We start from the raw sequence: 19069 nt of genomic DNA, 5'->3' as shown, positions 1-19069 counted from the left end.
TCAGCAGAAATTCTCAGCCACGTCCCCTGCTACCCAGCCACTCCCAGGAAGCCAGCTGAGAACAGGCAGCAGAGCTTGCTGGGGTAGTGTCCTTTTCTTCTCTGTTGTCCTGAGCTTAGCAGCCCAGCCTGATGAAGGACACAATGGAGCTGAGGGGGAGGGGACACAATTTTGGCCCATGTTCTATCAGACAAGTAGGTGAAGCACAGTTCTTCTGGGCAATGCAAAGACAGCCAAGTGGCAGTGAGCACACATGCACCTTACACATGCAGTCACCAATCCAGAGCTCTGATTGCCCTACATGCATCTTTCAGACTCACCCAAACCACGCTCCTGGGAGACGAGATGTGTGACATAGAGGTCTGAGAACTGGGAGCTAGGAGCCCCAAGTTTGCTTTTCATACTCGTTCTCTTGGTGGATTTAGGCAAGTCACTCACCCTCCTTCTGACTCAGTTTCTACACCTGTAAAAATGGGCTGATACACTGGAATCCCTATCCATCCACCCAGATGTGCCCGTTAAATAAGGAGATGCAGGGCTTGGCTATCAACTGGAGTTCTCCTCTGGGTCACACTGCACAGCTGGGGTCACACGGGGAAGAGGGAAAAGAGCCTGCTCTCTTCCCACCCACAAAGGGCTTGGGACAACTGTATCCCAGTGCTGGGCGGAATGCAGAGGGACACATCACCCCAAAGGGACATGGCCAGGGTCTGAGTCCTCTGCTCATGCCCCCAGCGCAGGCCATGGAGCTTGGGGGAAGCACAATCACTGGATTGCAGGCTGTTCCCGCTCTGGCAGCAACAACACAGTTTAGCCTTTCGTGACTTTTACCCCTCCATCTTCTGCAGGAGTGAGTGTGTGGAGATGGCTGTGCTGATACCCTGCCATCACTTACATTGTGCTGGGAAAGGGTTCAGAAAAACCTTAGGTGGCCAAATGTTCAGAGCCAATTATGTCACTAATAACAAAGGTGGCTAAAAGTCAATGTGCAAAAGGGCCTTAGAAACTCAGGGCCAGCTCCTCAACTGGTGTAAATCAGCCTAGCTCCTCTGATTTCCATAGAGCTGAGCCAATATCCACCAGCTGAGGATCTGGCCCTTGGCCTGTATTCAGAGCCATGTGCTACCCCTTCAGTGACAGGGCAGGTCATATCAAATCCCCGCTCAGCTGGGCCAATTACCGAATGTCTGTTGCAAAGGCCATGCTACCCAGGGGCTGTTCTGCAGATGCCATGAGGAGGTTTAGGGGATCTGGAGACAGGACATCTCTTACCCTTAGGTGGGTGTTTCCAAGGGTATGCGTGCGATTACGTGGGGTGGGGGCTTTGCAGTGAGTCCCAGAATGATGGGAATAAAGGAGCAAAATTACCGCCGCCCCCCCCCCCCCCACTGCCAGAGACACTTTGGTTTGTCTGCTTTTTTTCAAGTGCATTGATTGCCGGTGAGAGCTTAATCCAGTGTGGAAGACAGACACACAGGTCTTCTCACTGCCTGGGATGATTCTCCCTTCAGGGTCTCCTCTCTGTGCCACTGCCTGGTATAATTTCTGCTTACTGGAAGGGTGATGATGCCACCTGCCGTTCAGTGCTAGACATGACAACCCAAAATGTCACAACTTAGTGTGGTGTCCTCCTGCATTTCCATTCAACTTCAAAATGACATAATAGCAAGTAACCTGTTCCTGGCACCCTTTTCTTCCTAGCCTACTTCTGCCCTTTAGACTAGAGCACAATGCAGGAATCCTCTCCCTTTTCAGGGTTTTTTTGGGGTCTCACTGTACCTTCCTGCCTTTGGAAACTCATCTGTCTTCTCAAACACAGATGACCTTCCCCTCTACCCCCCATTTCCTTCCATCCCAACAGCATGACTCATAAACTCTCTGTGCAGAACCCTTCATGTGATGCCTGTATGCACGCTATAGTTAAGGACTCTGGTAGATACTTTTTATAGATACTTTTTTATATGAGAATGTGAAAGCAGCACCCTTTTCCCCGTTCAGACTAAGGCCCCAATTAAGGAAAGCACTTAAGCAGGTGCTTAAGTTTTCCTGAGTAGGGATGACTTCCTGAATTGGCGTAAGGATTTCCTAAAAGGAGAAAACATATATCATGTAATAGGGGGAACAAAGAGGCCACTGGATAAAATAAAAAACAGTAATTTGCCACACCACCTGTGTTTGACCTCAGTGCATTGTTAAAGGATCGACTGGCACCATGGTTAATTCAGATTTGGACTGGCCAGAAGTGAACTAAATCAATAGCCACTGCTAATAACACAACTATGTTGGGTAGATGTTTGCTAGAAGAGCATTCCTCCTTAATATGCGGTCTAAAATGACCTGGTAGGATCACCGAGTAGATGACTTTCCCCATGCTGGTCTGCCAATGGACCCCTGTACAGACTTAATGTGAAATTCTGGCCTCAGGGAAGTCAATGGCAAAACTTCCACTGGCTTAATTGGAACTAGGATTTCACATGTTGTGTTTACTGAACTCTCTACTCCTCAGTCCACTCAGGGGCCTTGAGTAGAAGGGGCGGGGCTGGGGGTGAGTGTGCCCCAGCCAGCCCTTCCAGGCCACCTGGCCCGCACTGCTCGGGGCTCCAGCACTGACTTAAATGGCCTGGGTCTCTGGCCGCTGCCGCGGTAGCAGCAGCCGGAGCCCTGGGGCAGCTGCTCCGCCCCCAAATTGGCAGCCGGGGCAACGACGTTAAAGCGCTGCCATGGCAAAGGACCCTCTGGTAGTGCTTTAACGTTGCTGCCCCTTCTCCCCCGTCGGCGACCCTGCCGGTACAGCCGCCAACGGGGGAGGCCCGTATCGGCTCACTTTCAGCCCTGAGCGTGGGTAGCAATAGCAGTGATGCTGCAGCAGGAGGGTGGCTGTACCAGCCTACCCCTGTACCCCGGCACCTTGGGTACTCAGCCAGGCAGCTAGCCTGTGCTGAAGTCCCTGCTGCTGCAGCTTCCCTGCTATTTGTACCTACCCTAGCGCCCTCACAGCTAGCATGGGTGGTGCAGTCACCCCTCTGCTTACAGGGTAGCCATACCCTATGAGTTGGAAGGTGTTGGCTAACTCGTGTTACTAGCCTAGTGTGTCCAGGGCAGGTGCCTTCAGCACGTGTTAAACGAATGGAGTTCAAAGATAAGGCTGGCGGCTCAGCCCTCCCCGATCCGGCCCGGTTGCTGCCTGCGTGTGGATCAATAAGCTCTAGGCGGCCCTGGATGGGAGGGGGGCTTTAAAAATACACACCTAGCCGGGCTCGCCCTGCCAGCCCGGCTCTGCCTCGCCGTGTCTCCCCGCCGCGGCACAGGCAGCCAGGGCGGACAGCTGCCTGTGGAAAGTGTGTGTGTGTGTGTGTGTGCGCGCAGGGGCTGTGCGCTGGGGTCCTCGGCAAGGGGAGGCCCCTGTGCGCACCGGCCGGGAGAGCAGCGGCGGCTGCGGCGCGCATGTCTCCGGGCCCGCGGAGAGCCAGCGGGGCGCGGCTGCACCGAGGGAGGTGAGCCTGGGCCGGCCCAGCCCGGCACCCTGCGGGGCTGGAGCGGGCAGGGTCCAGCCATGGGAAGGCGAGACGCGGGAGGCGCAGTGCCCCCCTATACGTGCCAGCTGGGAGACTGGCAACCCCCTGCCCTGCTGCTCAGCGGTGCCTGCGGCAGCAGCCCTGCCATGCCCCTGAAGCCGGAGAGCAGGCAAGCAGCATGCCTCTGATCCCTCAGTCCTTCCCTGAGTGCCACTGCGCTCCTTCCTTGCCGGCCTGACCCCAGGCTGTCCCCACTCATGTGAAACACGCCAGGCAGCCTGTTCGGGAGCCCGGCTGCTCCTGGCCAGACAAACCAGAGCCAGCCCTTTCAGCTGGTGGCTGGTAGCTCTTCAACACAAGGGAAGTCTCCCCCATGCTTGCGTTCTCTGCACTGAGCTTCCAGCCTGTGTTAGACTCTTCCTAGAGAACGATGCTAAATGGGATTTTTCCTAGAAAGCTGCTGAAGCTTTTGGAAAAGTCATGGTAGGTTAGGGTGACCAGATAGCAACTGTGAAAAAACAGGACGGGGGTTGGGAGTAATAGGTGCCTATGTAAGAAAAAGTCCCTAAAAACGGGACTGTCCCTATAAAAATGGGACATCTGGTCACCCTCCTGTAGGGGGAACCTACCACGCTATAGCAGGCACCAACCAGACAACAGAGGGGTAGGGATAGGAGGCTGCTGTGAGTTAAGGGAACTCTTGGTTTTCTTGTAGGGGTCGGCGCCACCATTCTGCACGATGGACACTTGACAAAATAACCGCACTTCATGACGGACATGGGGGAGGGGGGGTATGTCATTCAGTCATTCAACGTTTTTTTAAAAATTACCACGGACCTCAACATTTGTGGAGGGAGAATGGGGGCCATGTCTACGCTGGGCACAGTGGCCAGCAATCAATGCAGCAGCAGAGGTGAAAAGCCCTACTGTAGACAAGGAAAGCTGTGATTTGCATGGCCAAGTTCAGTTGTGGCAAATCATGGTTTTCCTTCTCTATGCTATGGGTTTGCACTGGTGCAGCTACTCTGATTACTAGCCACTGATGACTGAAATCAGGGATCGCTAATCCCTGCGTAGACAAGGGGCAGGCTCGGAGGCCCCTAAGGGATGCTGGAAGGGAGACCTGTGAAAGGAATGCAGAGCTCTAAGTTTGTTGAAAAGGGGACTTGCATCTCATGTTTGTGTGTCTTTGGTTTCAGACCTCGGAGGTGCTGGGAGGCATGGACTGTGAGCACACAACAGTTCCTCAGGTCACCATTCACGGTAGTCAGCCCTGCAGCAATCCAGCTGTGCCTTAACCTAGCAAAGGAAAAGGGTAGGATCGGACAGATCGAGGATTGTCCATGAGTGAAGGGCCTTGCCAGTCATTGGCAAGCAGGGTGAGGACAGCATGATGGTGGACAGTCCTGCAGAATGTGGCCAGGGAAGGGCAGAGTTTGGCAGAGTCTTTGCTGGTTTTGTATCCACAGAGCTGGCAGCAGTGGCAGAAATCAGCAAGCTTGCTCCTGTACTGAGAGACCGCAAGCCCATGGCAGCTGCTGGTGCCACCACTCTGATCTGCGGGGACTGTGGCAAGAGCTTTGCCAGGAAGTCGGACTTCAAAGTGCACCAGCGGATCCATACAGGCGAGAGGCCCTACAAGTGCTCCTACTGCAGCAAGGGCTTCTACCAGGCCTCTATGGTGCGGCGGCACGAACGCACACACACTGGCGAGAAGCCCTACCGCTGCTCTGTGTGCGATAAGTCCTTCGCCCGCTCCACCTCGTTGCTGATCCACCAGAACACGCACACTGGCGACCGGCCATACGAGTGTCCCTTCTGTGAGAAGACCTTCTCTGACCCCTCCACCCTGCTCCAGCATCGCAAGATGCACATGGGCCTCAAGCCCTTCCATTGTGGCATCTGCAACAAGTCCTTCAGCCAGTCATCCAGCTTCACCTTCCACCGGGCTACTCACACCAATGATCGCCCCTTTGTCTGCTCCGAGTGCGGCAAGGCCTTCATCCGCTCCACTGCCCTGCTCAAGCACCGGCAGACCCATGTCCAGAAGGCCTTTCGCTGTGGGGAGTGTGGCAAGGTTTTCCCCAAGCTTTCAGGCCTCCGCTCCCACCAGCGGATGCATGCCCAAGGCCACCGGATAGAGATGGAGTTGCGGGAGGAGGAGCAGAGCCACTGGAATGTTCCCACACTGAGGTTCCAAGCCTATGACCCTCTGCCCCAGGACTGTCCCCTCCCCAGCTTGGCTGTGCAGCTGGAATCCTAGTACTGTATATTCAACCCTGCCCAGTTTCACATAGCTGTAGTTGGGTATTGGAGATATTGCCAATGAAAATGTTATGTATGCAGGTCCAAATTCCTGTCCATCCCATACAGACCTGCTGATATTCCACTTTCTAGTACCTGTCCTTCACATCAGACCAGAATTCTCGTCCATATCACATAGACTGGCCACCTTGCTTCCTATCATACCTCTCACTTGTCCCACCTTTCAGAGCTGAATCTCTCTCCATCCTGCTGCAGTTACCTCACTTTCTCAGCCTATGATCTCATGCAGTCTGATAAGCTAGGTGGGTCATGCTGGGCCAGAACTTCAATGGGAGACCTCCAAGGAAAGCACAGGTAAGGGAGGAAGAGGATTTTGGTGATTTCATCTGGCATTTTTCCCTCCAAGTCAGTACTGAACTAACTAACCTTGGTATTAGGGGCACTGAGCCTCCAACCTAGTGTGGTCATTAAAGGCTCCAAGGCACTTTTTGCAACAGTAGAAATGTTATCAAGAATGTCCTGGCCAAAAGGTGGAAGTTACCATACCAACTCTAACAGGCTAATTAGTTGGTATGGCAACTTCCACCTTTTCATGTTCTCTGTATGTATATAGATCTTCTTACTATATGTTCCATTCTATGCATCTGATGAAGCGGGCTGTAGCCCATGAAAGCTTATGCTCAAATAAATTTGTTAGTCTCTAAGGTGCCACAAGTACTCCTGTTTATTAATAAGACTGGGACTTTTCAGCTTGGAAAAGAGATGGCTAAGGGGAGATATGATTGAGGTCTATAAAATTATGACTGTTGTAGAGAAAGTAGATAAGGAAGTGTTGTTTACTACTACTCATAACACAAGAACTAGGGGTCACCAATGAAATTAATAGGCAACAGTTTTAAAACAAATAAAAGGAAGTATTTCTTTACACAACGCACAGTCAACCTGTGGAACTCCTTGTCAGAGGATGTTGTAAAGGCCAAGACCATAACAGGGTTCAAAAAAGAACTAGATAAATTCATGGAGGATAGGTCCATCAATGGCTATTAGCCGGGATGGGCAGGAATGGTATCCCCTAGCCTCTTTTCCAGAAGCTGGGAATGAGCAACAGGGGTGGATCACTTGATGATTACCTGTTCTGTTCATTCCCTCTCGGGCACCTGGCACTGGCCACTGTCGGAAGACAGGATACTAGGCTAGATGGACCTTTGGTCTGACCCAGTAGGGCCATTCTTATGTTCCATCCCAGACAGATCTGCTGTTATCTCACTGGAAGCCTGATTCTAAAGTGTTGTTTTCATCCAGGCAGGGAACAGAAACATGCCATGAGCCCTATTTCAGAAAAAGCTGTCCAGATGTTTTTCCCCTTTTTCTCCTCCATCAACGTTTTGACCAAAAAAATTCAGAAAATTTCAACCAACTTTTAAAATGACTGATCAGGAATTGATTGCCCAGCTCTGCCATTTGTGTCTCAGTATGGACCCTTCTCTCTGTCCATCTCTCACAGATCAATGGGAGGAGGAAGGTAAATAGAGGAGAGGGGATGTGCAGAAAGGGCTGGTTAGGTATAAAAGAAAGGAGTGATGTTTTATTGAACCAAGGGTGCGGATGCTGTCGGAACTCCAGCTTCCCCTTTTCACCCACTGGGATGGGAGGAGCTAAATACAATGCAGCTTCAATGCCTAGAGAGGGAAGTTGGGTGTGAGGAGGTGAAAAGAGACCTGAATCAGAGGGTGGGTTGGGAGGTCTTGATCACGGTCTATGCTGCAGAATTTGAAAACATCTGCTACAGGGGAGTCCTCCCATAACTAGGTCATTTGTTTCCCCACAAAGCAATTTTCCTGTAACTTCTGCATAAGTGGAGGGTCACTGTCACCAGAATTCCCGTTTGCACACTGGAATTCATGGGAACAAAGCAAGACTTTCATTCTACTTCACAACATGAGGGGTGGCTTGCAAAATGCCAATTCCTTGTGAGCAGTTGTCACTATATTACTGAAATCTGCTTCTCCCTGGTGTAATGGGATAAGCAAGGGGGCAACACTTGCCTATGGGGAGGTGGAGCAGTTCCAGGCTTCTCACCTTTAACATAGTACCAGCCCCTTTCTTTTCAGCTTAGCTCTAAAGAAATCAAGCACCAACTTCTAGCCCTGCTCTTATCAGCTCCAAGGTCTCTGTGCTCCCTTTATGCCTGCTGAGGACCAGTCCCCACTCTCTCAAGTGTTTGAATCACTGGTGGTAGACAATGGCAGGCGTGTTTCAATCCAGCAGAGACCTTCCTCTTGTTACAATTTCAACATGGCCGGCAAAGAGGCTGCCTCTCTCCTAGTGTTCTGCGCTCAACTTGCTGTCTCTGAAACCACTCGGAGCCCATTCAACCTGCAGCCCTGCCAATCTCATTTGGACCACACAGCACCCTCTCACCCAATGCTAGGAGTCTGCTGGGCAGTCTCTGGTGCCACTTGGACCCCTCCAGTTTGTTGTAAAGGGTCCTAGATTAGCATGATGATGAATTCCTGCCATTTCTCTGGAAACCGTTTTTCCAAGTGCTCCCAATTCAAGTTTCGTTCTTCTTTGAAACCAGAAGAAATCTCCCATCCTGAAAAACGTTCAGCCTGGGAGTCCAGGATGATGCCCGTGTTATCATGAGCTCTTTGTATTTTGCACCTGTTTTTTCCTTTTCTTCTTCTGGGGGGAAGAGAAAAGAGTTGAACACAGACTGTAATTTACTGAAACCCAATGGGAGAGAGGGGTGTCTCCTCATCAAATCCTCCTCCTCTCTTGCAGCAAGAGGTGGCTCAGATAAAGCAGCTTTGATGGATATGGGGGAGAGAGAAATATTACCTGGTAAATGGTTTTCTTCATCTCATCAGTACCCACCCCACCCCCGTTTGGAACTGAGCAAGTGATAGGGAGGAACAGAAACATATTTGTTCCAAGATGATCTACTAAGGCTGCAGAATTTAGAGGGTGTGAAATGTCCAAACAGATGTGGTAGATCAAAGGCTAGGCAGCAGCAACAAATGGGATCCATTATAGACCCACTTGTGAGATTTCTGAGACTCCAAACTGCTAGAGGCGTGCTGGCAGTGGTAAGGAAAAGAAATCAGCCTATACATTTCATCCTCTTCTGGTCCTGCTTCCAGGGTCTCTGGCCTGGCAGTGATTGCCTCCCACTCTAGTCTTGCTGGCAGGAAGGTGGAGGCATGGAATAGGCTGTGGGCTGACAAGTAGCCACAGCTGACCTGTATGACTCTGCATGATCACTACCATTGCTTGGGCCTGATCATGTTATCAGCAACTTTGGAAGAGTCCATATTTATTGTAATAAACAATTACACGGGAACAGAACATTTCCTGAGGATGCTGCTATCGAGAACCTAAGCACTGCGGAGCAGGCAAGTAGCTAAGACACTGCCACCTCATTGTGATGAAACAAAATCTCTGTTACTAATCCTGTCTCTTCTCTAGCCAGAATAAAACATTCAGTTTGTGATTAAAAAACCCTTCTGTGTCTATCTAAACTTCAAGTGTCCTGACGGCTAAACTGAGCAACATGAAAGCGTGGTGCCAGACCTGGGGTGGGGTGCAGTTACTGAGACCCTTCTGCTTCCCTGGGTGCTGGAATTCAAACCCCAGCACAGAGGGGACTTGAGTGCCAGATTTTGATTGGCAGGGCGATGGAACCTTGCGGGTCCTGCTGTATGTGGTTCTCTATGAACATGCAGTGTACAGGGACATGTATATACAGTAGTGTGCTTTCTGACATACCTGGCTGTATGCATACATATACCAGTGCCTAGAGGTAGGGCATAGTGTGTGATATGTGCGTAAGGGCACGCTGGAGGTATGTGCACAAGTGTATATAGTGAAGTTAAATGGCCTGTGGTATACAGGAGGTTTGACTAGAGCAGGGGTGGGCAAACTTTTTGGCCCAAGGGCCACATCTGGGTGGGGAAATTGCATGCAGGGTTATGAACGTAGGGCTGGGGCAGGGGGTTGGGGTGCGGGAGGGAGTGCAGGGTGTGCAGTGTGCAGAAGGGGGTCAGGGCAGGGGGTTGAGATGCAGGAGGGGTGTGGCAGAGGGCTCAGGGCAGGGAGTTGAGGTGTGGGGTACAGGAGGGGTTCCGTGTACTTACCTGGAGTGGCTCTGGGGTGGCAGCAGCGCGCAGTGGGGCGAAGGCAGGCTCCGTGCTTGCCCTGGCCCCGCGCTGCTCTCGAAGTGGCTGGCACCACATCCCTGCGGCCGGGGGAGGCAGAGGGCTCTGCGTGCTGCCCTCGCCTGCGGGTACCTCCCCTGAAGTTCCCATTGGCTGCGATTCCCTATTTCCGGCCAATGGGAGCTGTGGGAGGCAGTGCCTGCAGGTGAGGACAGTGCACGGAGCCCTCTTCCCCCACCCCCGGGACCGCAGGGACGTGGCTTCTGGGAGCAGTGTGGGGTCCGAGGTGCCATGGGGGTGGCAATCCCACAGGCTGGATCCAAAGCCCTGACAGGCCGTAGTTTGCCCACCCCTGAACTAGAGGATGTAATGATCTCTTCTTGTCTTAAACTCTGTGAATTTATGAATTCATTTATGGAGTGCAGGTAGCTGCTACGTACAATGGGAAGGGGCTAGTGCAGATGTGCATGAATTTAGAGAGCAGGGTTTGATTGAATTCTTGCCCTATTTTTTTGACTGTCAATGGGACAAAATTAAAAATATGCAGAACTTCAGCATCACTATTGCAGACACACACAAGCAAGTGATTAAAATAAAAACACCTCTCCTAACTATGTCAGGTTGTTCCTCTCTGACCAACACCCAGGTCTCATGCCCCCTCACAGTCATGCCTCTTGATCCTCCTTCCTGTCCAAACCCAGGCTCCCCCAAATAAGGTGCAAGGAGTATTTCCCTGTACTCCCATATCCAGATCCAAAAATGAACTTCATAACATATTCCTCCATAACTAGATCTCCATCTCCGAATAATCATCTCTCTCATATCTTCTGTAGCCCTCTCTGGCAGCATAAACCCCTCTCCATCTGATTCCCCTCCCCCAAGGTACATTTCCATAAAAGATTATTTTAGCATGACTCATGCAACAATTGTGTGATTTATGAATCAGAAATAGCATTTTGTTGTGGAACTGTCTTAACAGCAGGCATTGTAAATTTTGAAGCCAATCTCAGAGAATAATAAAATATTACATAAGTCTTTCAAGTACTTTGGCTGAATTTTAAAAGAGAACCAGTTAATTTCATGCCAACACAATTAGTTTTGCAAGCTAAAGTAATGATAAAGACTATCATATCTCATGCTCCAGGGCAGAAATTAATTGCCTCTGGGGGTCAGGAAGGAATTTTACCTACACCTGGTCAAAAAACTTTTTTTTTTTTAAAGGAGAGATGGACTTTTGAGGAAAAGGAACATTTTCATGAAAATTCTTTGTAATTTTTTAACAGACTGAACTGAAACAAACATTTTTGTTTTGGCTTTGAATTGAAAAGTCGCTAAAAACCAAACCTGAAATGCAGATTTTGAGTTCAAACAAACTAAATTAATTTTTTATTTTGATTTATTGAAAACTTAAAAACGGTGAAAAAAATTGTAGCAAAATTGAAGAAAAGTTGCTTTTGTTCGAAAATTGTCTTTGAAACACCATTCTTTGACAAGCCTGAGTTCACTCCTTTCTCGGTCCCAGAGGGAGAACTGCACAGTTGGCTAGCAGCATTGTAAGTGGGGTTTCTCATCCCTCTGGAGCTTCAGTTAATTGTCCCTGCTGGAAGCAGAACGCAGACTAGCCTCCATGGACCAAGCTGTGACTGAGCATGGCAAACCCTGTCTTTCTGTAGTTCTAAACCTGGCAGTCCTTTTCTATATTTTAATACACTTTGAAAACGTGCATGGGATAGGTGGCAGGCTGTCCAGTTTGGAGACTGAAGCCTCTGTTAATCAAGAGAACAGATACAGCACAGGTTGCTGCAGTGTGAACTTCCTTCACAGTATCCAAGCCACTGTCTCAAACTCACTCCTGAAGGGACTGCCTCTAGGAGTCACAGGAGAGTTCTGTCTCCCTGGCCCATTCAGTCTGCACAAAAGCATGCAAATTAGCATTGATTGTGATGGTGGGCTTCAGAGTGGACACATGTTCTGGCCATTAGAAACTGGCCTGAAACCATTAACTCATTTCTCAAAGGCCATCGGATGAGAAATACTTTCCAATAAATACCAAAATGGGCCATTGAACCTGTGGTTTGGGGATGAAAGTGAGCAGATCAGGTTCAATCCCATGAGCAGCTATCCAGTACTCCTGACAGCCCTCTTTAAAGAGTTCAAATGCACCAGAAATAAAAATCTCAAAGTAAACATTTTTAGGTGAGGGAGTGGAGGGGAACTTGGACTGTTCTACAGGTCAGCTTCAAGAGAGCAAAATGTATCTGCTTCTGGTACCCCAAGGGAACAAGTTACAGTTGAAGAATCTCTCCTCCCTGGTATGAATAGGGATGGGGTAGTCTTTTTTAAAAAAAAGAGGACCAGTGCTTTGGAAGCACAAGATTCCAGAGCATTTAAACAAAGAAATAAAGGTTAAAACTATTTAATTCCTAGTGAGAGGAGGAGAATCAGTGCTGCAGAAGTCAGAGAACTGAGTGGTGTGTGTGATCTGAGTCAGTAAGGAGAGGAAGGAGCGGGAGACCAGAGGATGACTGCAGGAAGGTTCAGACACTGAAAGAGACACACACCAGGATTTTGGGGCTGGAGTAATTGGTTTACACTGTGACTAAGCAACAATCAACTGGGGTGTACATCTGAAAGGTGTAATTAGGGAGGAAGGCAGATTAATTAGCATAATAAACTAGGGTGTAACGAAGAGCGATAGGATGGAGTCAATATAGGAACGGGTAGGATGAATATTAGGAAAAACTTTCAGACAGGGAGCTCTATCAGCCTATGGGTTAATCTCCTAGTAGAAGTGGAATCCACCTTTCAATTCAGAGTGGACAAAAATCTACCTGGCTCAGAGTCCATTTCCATCACTGGAATCTATGGAAGGAGAGAGGGAGGAGGAGTGAACTGGAAGAATGGCTCAGTCAGGCAGTCAGACAGGGCAGCCCTGCTGTATTTCCCAGGCTGCTCTCTGTGATGCAGGCAGGAAGGTTGTGTGTATTCACAGGCCCCACCTCCTGAGGCTCTGCAGCTGCTAGACTGGACACAAAAGGGTGAGAGACACTGGTACATTTGCCACTGCTGCTTTGCACCAAACTCCCCGCCTTTCCTCGTTCCTAACCTGGAGCAGATGATCCCACGGGGGCAGCCGCCTGGGACACACCTGTACTTAAATACCAGGGTGAGTCATTGCAGCTAGACCTGGGCTTAATGGGAAATGGGGAGAGGCAGGCCAGAAATCAATAGGGAAAGAGAAATGGGAGGGGGAGCTTTATGAAAAATATCTCAGAGGCCACAGACTGGAGGCAGCTGGGCTCTCAAGACCTGATGTCTGGTACTTGCTGCAGTCAGACCTAGTTTCCTCCAGGCAGTCCATGCATTGCATTTGGGACTAAATCTGTTTTTTCAGGCTGCTGAGGATCAGGAGCGAGAGCTCACCCTCACCCTGTGGGCAGCTTTAGATTTCTACAGAAGTCTCTATACTTGTCTCTCCCTGTGTCATACACCTGGGGAGATGCAGTGACTTGGACAGTTTTTCCCCAGGTACCAACAGGAACTTGTTCAAGACACAGAGATCCCTGTGTTCCACAGATGCCTGCAAATCCTGGAGATTGAACAGCTCTCGTAAGATTGCTGGAGTTGCAGCCAATCTCCTGTAAATTATCCAAGGAAGCTCTGGAAATACTGCAAAATTAGATTCAGGAGAAAGAAGTGAGGGAGAGCTATTTTTTGTTTGCAATTGCTGTCTGTGACCGAGACTTCATAGTGTCTGCATTCCTGGGTTGTTTATATGCTTGAGAACAAATTTTCTGCATTGGCCACTGTCAGTGGAGAGTAGCATTCCTTTGCTATTCCTCTATGGTTTGGTGTACTTTTGCCACCCTTAGAACTGACTGCTTGATTGGGTTGGCCAAACCATGTCTGTATTGCCATCCAGTAGCCTTAGGGGTATGAAGTCTTGCACACACACCTCACATTAACTCCGTGTGGGCCCTTATGCACAGCACTCTGAAGGCTGAATCAAGCAACTGCTAAGTGCAGAGCCCTAAACCTGTCCACAAATTACATGCACACTCCAGTAAAAAAACCTGTGGGCCCCATCACAGCATAGATCCTTGAGTGGCTGAGCTGTTCGGCGCCCCTTTTTGCTCCACCACCGGCGGCAGGTGTACACCTTGCATCCAGGGAGTTATTCCATTATGGATCTTGTCTCCAGCTATAGGCACTGTACAGTCAAGAACTTTCAGTAGTGAACAAACCCTCAGGGTGGCATCAGGCAGGTGACTTTATTAGCCTATTTTGTGGTCATTTTTTTACATGCATCTTGCAATAAAGCAAGGGAAGAGAAAGTGTTATTATTCAAGGGGAGAACTGAGAGCTCCTGATGTTCTGAAAGTCAGCTCTCTGATTTCTTGCCCTCTTCCTATTTTTATTTCTATAGCAAAACTTTGAATTAACTGGCTTCCCTTGTCAGTATCATGTCCTCAAAGCATCTGATTCTCCACAAAATAGAGAGAGACTGTGGTTTGCTTCCCAGAAATCCTCCCCAGACCTTCTGTCAGAGAAATTAACTTTTATTTCTTACCCAGCATTCTAGATGTCTTAGCTCCCTGGTAATCAAGAGAAACAGCAGTTTGATATCCAGCACCATAGTGCATCAGGGCCTCCATAATTAAGAGCATCTGTTTGCTTCCTGGTGCTCCTGTGTTTAGAAAGCAGAAAAGTAGATATGTTGTTTTAAAAACACAGAAGAGAGGCAATGGTCTTAAAATAGAAAAGATAGAAATTAAAACAACAGTACCCTGGGTTAGAACAAAGTAACAAACAGATGAGCTTTACATAGGTGAGCTTTAAGAATAAACTAAAATTAGTAACGAGGGAAAGGATTAAAAAAATATTACCAGCTAACAAGATATGTATCCCAGATCACCTCTAAAATGCTGCTTGTTTGTTTGTCTCTGTTATCATAGCCAGTCTTGTGTTTTCCCTTCTCTTTGAGGAAGTAATGAGCCACCCCTTTTCGTACAGCGCCTGGCACAGTAAGCCCTTAGCCCAACTGGGAACTTTGGGTGTCAATGTAATAATGATCCCCAGCTGCTTTCTGTTCCTCACAAATGTCCCCATCCCCTGTCCATTTATCTCTTGTTCTAAAATACAGGTCACTTACCCTGAGGTCAGCTTTAGGCTGAAGGATCCTGAAAGCAGATATTCAGAAGCAGAAGTGGAAAATGGCAAGCATAGAATGCTCTGAGAGACGGGACCAGGAGTACCCCAGCAGCAGTTTGGCTCAGGGATCCTATGGGGACAGAAAGAGGACCACGAACCCATGGTGTGAAAATGATGATGGCGATGAGGAGGAGGAAGCTGAGGAAAGCAACAGTGATCATTTTGGGAGCGGCATGCAGAAAGACCAAGATCCGGTGTCCAGCAGCTCCATGCCGAGGGAGAGCAAGGCAGAGGACCTTCTGTGTGAGGAAGACGAGGTCTTTTATGAGACTTTCACCCTTATCAATGCCAATGGCGTGGCCAAGAAGTTGAACATGATGGTCAGTCTTCGCACCAAGAGTGATGAGGACGATGAGGAAAGCAGCAAGGAGACGTGTCAGAAGTGGCACAGCCGGTCAGTGAGGAAGCCTGCTGTTCTTCGGCGCAGCCCGCAGGGCATAAAGCACTTTGGCAGGGTGCTGCCAAGCTCAACGGAGTACGTGGACACTGTGGTTACCCTGGACAGCGATTTGGACGACCCAGCCAGGGACAGCCTGCCGTGCAATGGCATGGAAAGCATCAAGAGCTACATGACCAGGAAAGTAGAGGGAGGGGTGTTCCCAGGAAATCCAAGTATGGACTTCAGCAAGCCAGGGGGGAGCAAAGAGCTTCCCCTGAAAAGAAAGAGAGGGGTGAAGTGGCTGAACCCGAAAGCTGCCAACAAGCCAGCGGAGATAGCGGGCAGTGTCGGGGCCCTGAAAGCAGCCACGGTCAGGAGGGTCAGGATTGGGGCACAGCAGGTGGGCAGCAGCGAGGTGGAGGAGCGGCCTTACAAATGCATGCAGTGTGGACGGGCCTTTAAGAAATCCAGCAACCTCCTGAGCCATATCGACACGCACAGCGGGGCCAAGCCGTATGCCTGCGAGCTGTGCGGCAAGGCCTACTCCCACCAGGGTACCCTGCAGCAGCACAAGCGTTTGCACACAGGCGAGCGCCCCTACAAGTGCCCGTTCTGCGTCAAGGCCTACACCTGGTCCTCGGACTACCGTAAACACATCCGCACGCACACCGGCGAGAAGCCCTACCAGTGCCTGGACTGCGAGAAGGCCTTCGTGCGCTCCTCGGACCTGCGCAAGCACCAACGCAACATGCACAGCAACGACAAGCCTTTCCCCTGCCAGGAGTGCGGCAAGACCTTCAACAAGCCGCTCTCGCTACTGCGCCACCAACGCACCCACCTGGGAGAGAAGCCTTTCCGCTGCCCTGACTGCGGCAAGGAGTTTGCCGTGGCCAGCCGCATGGTGGAGCACCAGCGCATCCACACAGGCGAGCGTCCCTACTCCTGTGCCATCTGCGGCAAGTCTTTCACCAAGTCCTCCAACCTCTTCGAGCACCAGACGCTGCACACTGGTGAGCGCCCCTTCAAGTGCTCGGAATGTGGCATGGCCTTCGCCCAGTCCTCCCGCCTCATCCGCCACCAGCGCATCCACACCGGCGAGCGGCCCTTCGCCTGCGCCGAGTGTGGACAGGCCTTCGCCCGCTCCTCCACCCTCAAGAGGCACCAGCAGATCCATAGTGGGGAGAAGGCCTACCTGTGCTCAGACTGCGGTAAGGCCTTCCGCCATGCCTCGCAGCTTACCCAGCACATGCGGGCGCACACAGGGGAGCGGCCCTACCAGTGCGCCCAGTGTGCCAAGGCCTTCACTCAGTCCACCCACCTCATCCGCCACCAGGCCAAGCATGGTGCCAGCAATGGGGAGCCGTTCTCCTCTTCCGACGAGTGAGTCCCTCCCTAGCGGGGCAGCTGACACCAGGCACGCAACACACCTGTCTGCTGAGGGGCCATATACAACAGACCTGGGCTTCATCGGGTAGAGCAAATATGAGAGAGGGTTTGTACACAACATGGAGCAGGCACCACTCTCTGACCAAGTTGCTTGTTGACTAGGGGAGGAGATCTGCAAGTACTTATCTTCATAAATGCACACGAAAGGACCCAACCAGAGCCCTCCTGTGACAGGGGATACAGACGAGGAGAGAGATTATGAAGAATACATCCACCTTGTCATCTGTCCAGGCACCAAGTTCAGCTGTTTACCAAGATCTTCCTGCTGGACAAAAGTTCAAAAGCACATCCCAAACTGATTGACACTCCATAGCTGTTGCTCCTTCATGGGCCCTCATGCCAATTCCTGCTGCCCCTTCAAGTGTAGTTCTACTCTGAAAAGGGACTAGGTAAGAAAATGGCAGATCCGCTCCCAGTACATGTGTTCAGAGTTGCATCTGACACAACACTGCTTTTTACTCCTGTTTGCCCTGCAGAGCCAGCTCAGCTAATGGAGTGTGAGCTGGAGTCTATTCCTGCTTGTGTGTCCTTAAGAGAATGGTTAATGAAGAGCTGTCTACATGTAGAAATCATACTGGTTTCACTAAATAGATTTAAAAATATACTTTTGGTTAAAGTGATGCAAGACAAAACATACATTCCATGCAGTTCATGTGAAACATGTTGGAAGGAAACAGGATGGAATAGGGATCACTTAGGGCATGGTTTACGTGTAGAGTCTCTATTACTGGTGATGATGCAGGAGAAGGAAAAAACTCTTCTTGATTCTCAGAGCCCAGGTTGCATATGCAGTTCTGTCAGCTACAAAATATATCTTATTACTTGTAAGTTGCAGACAAATCACTCACAGAATGTAAATATGGAACCCAACGATGTTATTTTTAGAGATCCCTTTGTCAGAGCATAACTGCACTTTGAGATATTATAATCTCCGTAATGAGGAGTGGCCAGCCTGTCAACAAACAGCTTTCCTGAAATACCTCTCATATGATACCATGAAAAACAAAACAAACGTAATTCCAAACAAATATATGTACTGTGGGGTACTTACAAATGAAGGCACTGGCATCATTCCCTTCTTACTGGCCTGTTGCTAGGAAAAGGATGAAAGCACTTTTTAAATGGGGTTGTGCTGGCCATGGCTGGCTGAATTATTGACACTGTACACAGTGATTTTCCAATAACTGCAGAGATACTGGGTTGCAAATGCACAACTGGTCAGTTTTTGTCTCGTCTTGCGTCTGATCCTGCACTGCTGAAGCTGATGAGTGTTTTTGCCAGTGGGAGCAGGAGCAACCCCCCACTGCTCAATTCTGCACGTGAAGTATTCATAGCTCTAGATAGCTCTGCTTTAAAACATCTGTCTGTCCTCAAGACTTTCCAGCAAGCGGCATCCCAATTAAGCAGAATTAGCTTCCTGATTAAGCAGCAGTCCCATTCCTTGCTGTTTTATTACCAGTTGGCATCAGTCGGTTCCCTAATTACGCAGACTTAACAAAGTCAACTTTCTTTTATTGTCTCTCTCTCTCTGTTGGTGAAGCTAGCTTTCTGAATGTGAACCAGTCTTTCTGAGTCTGCAGACAGCCAGCTCCAATGTCTCTGCTGCTGCTTTTAAAAAACTTTACTGGCTAGCAGCACACTGGAGTTCCACTGCTGCTTTTCAGAAACTGGTGGGCAGCAGTGAAGATGTTAGGCATCTTGTCAATTTCATGCTCTTTGAGAAAGCTAGGAATAGCCTAAGAGGTGACACTGGAGTTACTCACCAGGGAGGAGAACCCAAAAAGCAGAGGTTGTGGGAAACTTCTTCCTCTCACCTTCCTGGCAGCTGTCAAGAAGAGGATTTTCCCACCTCGCAACAGCCTGGTGGCTCTAAAGGAGTGAGAGAAGAGACAGAAAGCTCCTTCCTCCCTTTCAGCTGCTAAAGCAGGGATGGGCAAACTTTTTGGCCCGAGGGCCACATTTGGGTGGGGAAATTGCAAGCAGGGCCATGAATGTAGGGCTGAGGCAGGCGGTTGGGGTGCGGGAGGGAGTGTGGGGTGTAGGAGGGGGTGCACTGTGCAGGAACAGGCTCAGGCTGCAGGAGGGGTGCGGGGTGT

At 49.9% G+C, this 19069-nt stretch overlaps 1 protein-coding gene across 1 annotated transcript; it reads left to right on the top strand.

The window, feature by feature from the left end:
• The first annotated feature begins 4905 nt into the window (after positions 1-4905).
• On the top strand, positions 4906-16911 carry ZNF648 (zinc finger protein 648). Its single transcript, XM_077825346.1, has 2 exons — positions 4906-5556; positions 15943-16911. The coding sequence occupies exons 1-2, from the start codon at positions 4906-4908 to the stop codon at positions 16909-16911; spliced, it is 1620 nt and encodes a 539-aa protein (XP_077681472.1).
• The last annotated feature ends 2158 nt before the right edge of the window (positions 16912-19069 follow it).

Source organism: Eretmochelys imbricata, chromosome 8 (assembly GCF_965152235.1).
Source record: "Eretmochelys imbricata isolate rEreImb1 chromosome 8, rEreImb1.hap1, whole genome shotgun sequence".
In the NCBI taxonomy this organism is placed as follows: Eukaryota; Metazoa; Chordata; order Testudines; family Cheloniidae; genus Eretmochelys; species Eretmochelys imbricata.
Note: the sequence above shows the minus strand (reverse complement) of the source record. Positions and strands in the feature narration are given on the sequence as shown.